Source organism: Piliocolobus tephrosceles, chromosome 1 (assembly GCF_002776525.5).
Source record: "Piliocolobus tephrosceles isolate RC106 chromosome 1, ASM277652v3, whole genome shotgun sequence".
Lineage (NCBI taxonomy): Eukaryota > Metazoa > Chordata > Mammalia > Primates > Cercopithecidae > Piliocolobus > Piliocolobus tephrosceles.
Genome location: NC_045434.1, coordinates 218,363,411 through 218,371,782, shown reverse-complemented (window position 1 = coordinate 218,371,782; position 8,372 = coordinate 218,363,411). Strand labels below are relative to the sequence as shown.

At 63.2% G+C, this 8,372-nt stretch overlaps 1 protein-coding gene across 1 annotated transcript in view; it reads right to left on the bottom strand.

Moving 5' to 3' along the window:
• Positions 1–8,372, bottom strand: part of LOC111544593 (multiple epidermal growth factor-like domains protein 6) — a 131,922-nt gene that overhangs the window by 113,705 nt on the left and 9,845 nt on the right. The window contains exon 3 of the mRNA XM_031936258.1: positions 2,756–2,865. Coding sequence (XP_031792118.1) covers positions 2,756–2,865 — 110 coding nt within the window. The remainder of the gene's footprint in view (positions 1–2,755; positions 2,866–8,372) is intronic.

Sequence of the window (8,372 nt, the reverse complement as noted above, 5' to 3'; positions counted from 1 at the left end):
CCAGACTGGTGATGGGCCCCCCGCCCCCAGCCTCAGCCCAGCTCCTCACCCACCCCAGCCCGGGCTGCTCTGATGAGGGTCTCAGCCAAGACGCCCTCCACCCCACTCCGGCCAGCAGAGCCCGGCCAGGGCAGAGCCACCATGTTCTCCTAAGGCCCCAGGGTCCCATATACGGATGGCGGCCTAGGGCCTGGCCATGGCACAGGCAGACGGAGCTGGCAGGACAGGCCCAAAGCTCACCTCGGGCCAGACTGGTGATGGAGACGGGCACACTCACTAGGCCCTGCTGGGACCATCGAGACCTGAGGTCCCCACAGCAGGTAGAGGCTGAAGCAGCCTCAGGGGACTGGCCCGGCCCCTGCCCTTGAGCCTGACTCTGAGATGATCACTGCTGATGCAGGTGAATACAAGGTGTACACGAGGACAGCCAGAGCCCAGCTCGGGGCTCAGAGGGGATGGCACAGGGGGAACACGGCCGTGCACACCTCTACCTGCAGTTGCCTTCCCTGCCCGGGCTCTCTGCCCCTGCCCCACCTAGGACCCCAGGCCCAGGGGCACCCCCAGCCCCGCCCCAGCCATCCATGCAGCTGGGCCTTCAAGTCCCCCCTGGGAGCAAAAAGCCTGTTCTTCCCCCGTAAACCCTGGCGACTCGGGCTGGCAGCCCCACTTCCCCTCCCCGCCCCCGCCCTGCTCCAAGCTGCCCATTGTTTCACCCCATTATTAGAATCCCCTTGGGCAGGCCCCAGAATCCCTGCCTCAGAGTGGAAACGCAGGGGAAACTTGGCTTTGATGTCTGCCCCCTCCCCACTGAAAAGACCCCTTTGTTCCTCCCAGATGACAGGAGCAGAGAAACAGGGCACAGCTCAGGCGCCATCAGTGACGGTGGAGGCTGGGACCCCCCCGAGGGGCGCCTGGCCAGCAACACCCCCCCTGCTGCCAGCAGAGGCCCCGTCGCCTCCTTCTTCCTTGTTACTCTCCTCCCTTCCTGGAGAAAATTATCCACTTCCTCTGATGGAAAAACATGGCCATCACCCCTTCTCTTCCCCTTTTCCTGCCGGAGCTCAAGCCAGGACGGGCAACTTCAGCCCTGGTTTGCAGTCTGCCTGCTTCCTGTGTGAGAAGAGCCCCTGCGGCTCTAGGCAACTACCTGCCATAAAGACCCCTACAGCTGGGTTCTGCTCCTGTCACCGGAGTCCGGGGGAGCCCACTGCCCGTTAACCCTTGATGTGGGGAGTGTTGGCCGGACGTGGTGGCTCATACCTGTAATCCCAGCACTTTGGAAGGCCGAGGTGGAAAGATTGCTTGAGCCTAGGAGCTCAAGACCAGCCTGGGCGACATGGTGAGACCCTGTCTCTACAAAAAATACAGTAATTATTCAGCGTGGTGGTGCACACCTGCAGTCTCAGCTACTCGGGAGGCTAAGGTGGGAGGATCGCTTGCTCTCAGGATTTTGAGGCTACAGTGAGCTGTGATGGTGCCACTGCACTCCAGCCTGGTGACAGAGTGAGACGCTGCCTCTAAAAAATAAACATAAGGCTGGGTGCAGTGGCTCAAGCCTGTAATCCCAGCACTTTGGGAGGCCGAGACGGGCGGATCACGAGGTCAGGAGATCGAGACCATCCTGGCTAACACGGTGAAACCCCGATCTCTACTAAAAAAATACAAAAAACTAGCTGGGTGAGATGGTGGCGCCTGTAGTCCCAGCTACTCGGGAGGCTGAGGCAGGAGAATGGCGTAAAACCCGGGAGGCGGAGCTTGTAGTGAGCTGAGATCCGGCCACTGTACTCCAGCCTGGGCGGCAGAGCGAGACTCCGTCTCAAAAAATAAAAAAATAAACAAACAAACAAACAAACATAAAAAGTAAAAAACAAAAATAAAAATGTGGGGAGTGCGTGACTCTCAGCCACACTCCATGGCACAGCCTGTCCCTCACTGGCAGGATGCCACCTCAATGTTTTAGCAGAGACCAGCTTTATGGGACAGGGTCCCATGACCTCTGTGCCAACCCCTCCCAGAGGGGGACACTGACCCCTTTGCCCAGGCAGCTGCACCTGTGGGACTCCCGTCCCCACACCTGAAACTCTTCCCAAACACCTGTGGAGCTGTGAGCCCCAGTCCTTTCACAAAGCAGAGGCTTGAGAGCCGCCCGCTCAGCTCAGACCACCCAATTCCAGTCCCAGGCCCGCACCTCTGAGCCCCAGCACGCCAGCACCTGCCCGGGTCAGGTTGTACGGAGTACGGGCTCTCGAATTGTGCTGGTTACATACAGAGAGAGGAAGGAGCGCCTCCCTCGCACCCACTGAGGCTGAGGCCTGCCACCCGGCCCAGACCGGCCTTAGGAGAACATGGTATAGGGAAACGGGGCAGGGAGAGGGACTCAGGGAGCTGGGAGTGAGCGTGGTGCGGCGGGTGAACCCCGAACTAGGCTCAGGGGTACATGAACCCACAGACACCAATGCGTGGCCCCAGGACACCCTCAGACACCCTGCCAATGGCAGGCTCCCGTCCTCTGGCAGAGCCAGCAAAGTGGACTGACCCCACCCGGCCCCAGCTGTCTTTCCACAGCTCTGCCAGCCTCGGCTGAGGTCGCTTTTGCAGCCTTTGGCAGGCGGCGTTGCTGAGCGAGTGGCCCCTGCGTCGCTCGTGTTGCCGCGGAAGGGCGATCCCCACCAGGCCGGACCGCAGATTCGTGACTCTGCTGAGTCATCTGGGGTGGAGGTGGAGGGGAGGGCACGGAGGCGCAGGCGGCACTCACCCGAGAGGCAGCCCTGCTCGCCGGGCTGCTGCGTCCACCCTTGGCAGCACCTGAGCACGGTCCGGGTCTCCGTGGTATACACCTGCCTGTAGCCCATGTAGTAGACAGTTCTAGAAAGAGAGAAGGGAAGTGCTTACCATCGCAGGACCGGCTGTATTTGGCTCTCACTCACCCCTGGGGCGACTGACTCTGCGTCAGCCGGGTTCCCAGCTGCACAGGCTGTGGCACCAAAGGTTCTCGAGTGGGATGGCTGATGCCAATGCCCAGCCAGGTTCCTCTGAATGAGGTGGCAGCATGGAGGCAGCAGGGGCTGTGCTGGAGCCAGCGACAGTGGCCTTGTGCTGCATGCGACCCGGGAACATACTACCCCACTACCTCTGCCCGGCCCCCTCCCTCCCCACGGTGGTCCTGGCTCCAGGCTGGCATCGGGATGCGCATCTCACCGCTCACCTGGCTCTCAGTGCCCAGAGAGCGCCTAGCCCTGGAGCCAGAATGGGATGAGCCAAGTGGGCCTGTGGTGCCCGGGGCCGGGTGGGCTGTGCCAGACAGGGGAGGTGTCAGTTCGGACTCCGTATTCTCAGTCCACCAGTGAAGCAGATGGCCCCAGTAGGAGCCCCACACACAGGTGCCACGGCCACTGACCCCTACACCTAGGAGGACAAAGCTGAGCTGGGGACACAGAGGGGACCTGGAGGAAGTGGTTATGGGGAGCAGCAGGAGGACCTGTGTGGGCCCAGGTCAGAGAGGAGATGCCATAGCGGGCAGGCAGGGAGGGCTTCCCGGGGGCAGTGTGGCCAGGGCAGCCTTGGTCCACAGGCTGGCTCCTGCTCGGATGGGACGGGCTGGGGCTGTCACTAAGGCTGAGCAGAAAATGGTAGGGCTCCCTGGGAGATGCCAGTGTCCCTGGGAATGGGCAGCCCGACCCGGCTAGCGTGAGAAGGTGCCCACAGCCAGAGAGACCGCAGCTACCCAGAGGACACGCCGTCCCCCTCCCCAAGTCCAGAGGCTGCCCCAGGCCGCCAACACCGTGCAGCCCGCAAAGCCCAGTCACTTCAGGACACCCTGCGCCATCCCCTGCCCGGCCCCTGTCTCCACCCTGCTCCTGCAGGCATCACCAGCCCCCTGCATGGGAAGTCTTGGCAGAGCATTTGGCAAGGGGCCTGCCTCTCCCACTCTGGGACTCGCCCTGAGCAGAGGGAAGGTGGGAGGTGGGGGCACCCCAGCCCACACAGCCCCAGCAAGCCTCCCACATCACACCCCTGGCCTGGGGCTCCTAAGTCTCAATTCCTCCTTGCCTGGGACTCTTCCAACTCGAGCTGCCCCCCACAGGTCGCCAACCGCCCGCTCCATGCCCCCTAAAGTGAACGACCCTTGGAGAGGACTGGTGGGCCTGCAGACCCCGCAGCCCCTGTGACGACCAACCCCTCATTGCCCTGCAGCCGCCACCAGCTCGCACAGGCTCCACTGCCACCAGAGAGCTCATTCACGCAGGGCTGGGGTCATCAGGGGAACGAGGCCTCTGCCACACGGGTGCCTACTCCTCTGCCTTCTGGAAGGTTCGCTGCCTCTCGAGAAAGCTCCCTTCCTGCTTCCTCAGAGCACGGGCCACATCAACCCCAGGACCTGCCCACCAACCCTGCCGTCCTTCCCCTGGGAGCCACCCTGACGCCTGGGTCCTCACCCCTCCACCGCCCAAGCAGCCTCCACCCTCACTCTAGCAAGAACCAGCAAGACAGACGGCCACCTGTGCCACCTGCCCACCCAGATGCCCTGTCTCCCGCTGCTTGTTCTGCAGTGACTAACGTCCACACAAATTTCGGCCCACCCAGATGTGACCTTACTCCTTGGAAATAAGGTCTTTGCTTCACCTGCAATCGAGTTAAGGTGACGTCATTCACAGGGGATGAGAGGCCCCAATCCAGTGACTGGCGTCCTTATAAGAAGAGGGAAATCTGGACGCAGGCACAGGGGATGGCTGTGTGAAGAGGAAGGCAGAGACCGAAGTGGCGGCCACAAGCCAAGGCACTCCCAGACAGCTGGCAGCAGAAGCTGGGGGCTGTGACAGACGCCCCCTCAGAGCCCCTGCAGGGGTCCAGCCTGCCCGCACCTTGATCTCAGACTTCCGGCCTCCGGAGCTGGGAGAGAATAAAGCCCTGCTGCTTTGAAGCCACCTGGTTCATCGGGGCTCATCGCAGCAGTGGCAGGAGACTCTCGCACAGCTCTCTGCGTGGCACACGCCCACGGGTCCCAGGGCTCTGAGGCCTTTGTGTTTGCAAGGACAACTGCTCACGTGGATGTGCGCAGCGGGAGGATGGAGAGAGAGGCAGAGAGGGACAGAGGCGAGGCAGACAGACACAGGAAGAGAAAACGAAGGAGTGGAAGATGCACCCGCCCCGGGCCTGCCCCGCAGCCTGCAGACCCCACAGCCAGCCACCCTCCCCCATCTCTGCCGCTGTCTGCAGGGGCGGTGACCAGGGGCCCAGCCAACAGCCTGGGATCAAGGGCCCTTGAGCCTCTGGGAGCGGCCGGGGCAGCCAGGCTGCCGTCTCTGGGTAACAAAACACCCCCAGCTTGCCGGGGCTGCTGCATGGGAGGCAGGAGGTGGGCGCTGGGAACCTTGACCCAACAAACAAGCGGGGCCAGGGGCCGGCGGGCGGCTGCTTCCCGGAAGCGTGGGCTCATGCACGCGCACTGCAGAGACGCTCTGGGAGCGCCTCCCAAACCCCGACTTGGCAGGACATGAAACCACTTGCCCGGACAGAAACCGACCACCGCAGTGAACAATATTTGGCAGAGCTGAGAGTGTTTGGGCCTGTGCATGGTAAATATTTATTCCCTCTCCCGGGCTGCAATGGTGCTGGGCTACGTGCTGCTTCCCCAGGCCACTGACCACCCCCTCCATCCCCCTGCAGCCCCTGTGAAGAGCAGCCCTTCCTTCCCCTGCAGCCAGCACCAGCTCACATGGGCTCCAACGCTGGGGAGCTGGTGCCCGCAGGGCGGGGGTCGTCGTGGTAATGAGGCCGCCCCGGGTGCCCACTTCTCTGCCTTCTGGAGCTACCAGCTCACAGTGGAGGCCACGGCTCAGGGAGTGTGGGCCTGGTGGGAGGGACCTGAGCAGCAGCTCCACCCTCAGAGCCCCTCCCCCACCCCTTCCTTCTCAGGGACCTTGCTCCTCAGAGGGCGGGAGCCCCTTTATTCACAGGCCCCCCCGGCTGGGTTTGTCGGAGAAGTACCCACTGAGGGGGCTGAGAGCAAGACCCCTGAACACCCAGTCGCTCTCTCAGCTGTGTTCACAGCCTCACCACTCTGGGCCAGGCTGCAGCACCCACCACCCCGCGGCCCTGCCCGAGGCTGGCAGCAGGCCCCACAGCCCCGAAGGCAGACGAGGGGCTGACGCCCGCTGCCCTTCTGACCGCAGCTACCACAACACAGCCACTTCGGGGCCAGCCCGGGGAGAGGGCTCATCTAATCCTCACCGCTGCTGTGAGCCAGGTGGGGAAACTGAGGCTACAGCAGGTTCCCATCCTACTGGGGCTCATCCAGCCTGCTGGCCTCTCCCCCCAGAACTCAAGAGAGGAGGCGTCTCCTTGTCTGTCCAGGGCAGGACAGTGACCCTGCACCAGGCAAGTCAGGGTGCCCTCAGGCTGTGGGGTGCGCGGTCGCTGCCTCTCGCCCTCGGCTCTCAGCCACCCTGCACCCTGCTCCAACCAACTGGGAATCACCAGTGGAGAAGAATCACTACAGAAAGAGAAGGCCAGAAGCCAAGCCCTCGGGGACACGGCCCTGACAACGAGGCTCCAACAACCTGGCACGGGCACACCGCAGGCAAAGCTGGACATCCAGAGCCACATGGTGCCCTTCAGGCCTGGGCAGGGTGCCTGCCGCCAAGCCCAGCTGTGGCTTCACAGCCCGAGTCACCAGTCACCCAGCCATGTGATGGTGGAGGACTTGGTGGCAGTCTCGGCCAGCTGGCGAGGTGGCAGATGGAGGTGTGTAGAGGCTGAGGGGCGAGCGTGGTGCCCTGCCTGCCAGCACTCGTGCTTGCTCCTCACTCCAGGGCCTGAGGAAGCCCAGGCGAGCCCCTGATCCCTGCCCTGCTGGGGCTGTTCTGCACATGGGCACCCTATTTCTGAGCCCCAGTCTGTGCCAGGCAGCCCAGAAAGGGTTAGGCTCTGACAGGCACGACCCCACCCCAGGTACAGGAGACACTGTCAGCACAGTTCAGGGGTGAGAAAAAGGAGGCTGAGGTCACCATGCTGGTAGGGGTGGAGCCAGTGATGAAACCACGAGCCTCCCATGACACCAGCTAACCCCTGAGTCACCCCTCAGTGCCACAGTGCTCTGGGGTCCTGCCTCAGCTGCCCTGGCCTGGGCTGCAATGCCAGAGGCCTGCCCGGCCCTCGCCCCTCCGAGCCCTCTTAAGGGCAGCCCGGGCCTCCTTCTCTGCATCTCCCCAGAATCCAGTGCCCTCGACTGCTCGGTGCCCCGGCTGAATGGTGGCCAAGCCAACGAGCGGCCCTGCCCATGCTGAGCCCAGTCACACATACCCAGGCATCCGCTGCGTGGCAGAGCTGTCCCCGTGGGCGCAGGAAGAGTGGCCTGTGCCCACCTCCATGATGCCACCCAGAGCCCAGCTGGGATGCTGGGGTCCCCACCAGTTCCACAGCGAGTTGGGAATCTGGTCGTAAGCACTAGGGGCTCGAGGGCAAATAGGCAAGGGCTCAGGGTTAGGGACAGGGACTCCTGATGCCAGAGGAGGAGCAGCAACGCTCTGAAAGAGGACAGGTGGGAGCCGGAGGTCGGGAGACAGGGCTGGCTCCTGGGAGGGATGAAGGGAGCAGACCCCAGGCCGGTCTCCACCCAAAGTCTCGCCCTGTGGAGTGACGTCTGGACCAGGCATCTGAGGAGACTCCCCCAGGGCTGCACAGCTGAATTCAGCCCCCAGCAGCTTGGGAGGGGACACAAAGAGGAAACGTGGGATTTGGGAGCACCCTGTGCGCACCAACAGCCCCAGGAGGATCCCAAAGGGACAGGGGCCCGGGCTGTGTGTCACCACTTCACTTGGGGCTGGTTCCAGTAAAGCACACTAGACGCCTATCCCCCCGGCACCAGCGTGGGAAGAGGCCTCTGGTTCCCCCAGGAGTGGGGGCCAGGTGAGAACAGAGTCCTCGGAGGTGGACCTCGGCCCCTCCCCAATGACAAGCCTGGGACCTTGGGGCAGAACGGCCACCTTTCGGGAGGGAGCGTTGGCGAAGAGGCCTGGACACCCTGCATTGGGTAATGCCAGGAGGGGATCCCCTGCCGGTGGCCCCCCTAGGCAGGGGGACTTTGTCCACGGCTGCCCCCAATGCCCTGCCAGGAGGCTGAGGAACTTGGTACATCAGCAACACTGCTCCCACCCTGCCTTGAGGCCAGCTGGAGACGGCAATGGCGACATCCCACCCCCACGGCAGGGGCACTTCCTCAGCCGGGCCACCAGGACTCTCTCCAGCCCTGCGCTCAAGTGGCTTCTGGCTGCTTCCAGAAACGGAGCTCTTCCACCATGAGCTGCTGACGGGAGACCTGGCTGATGAGACCAAACTCCCACAGGTAAATCCACCGGCATCCACGCACACAT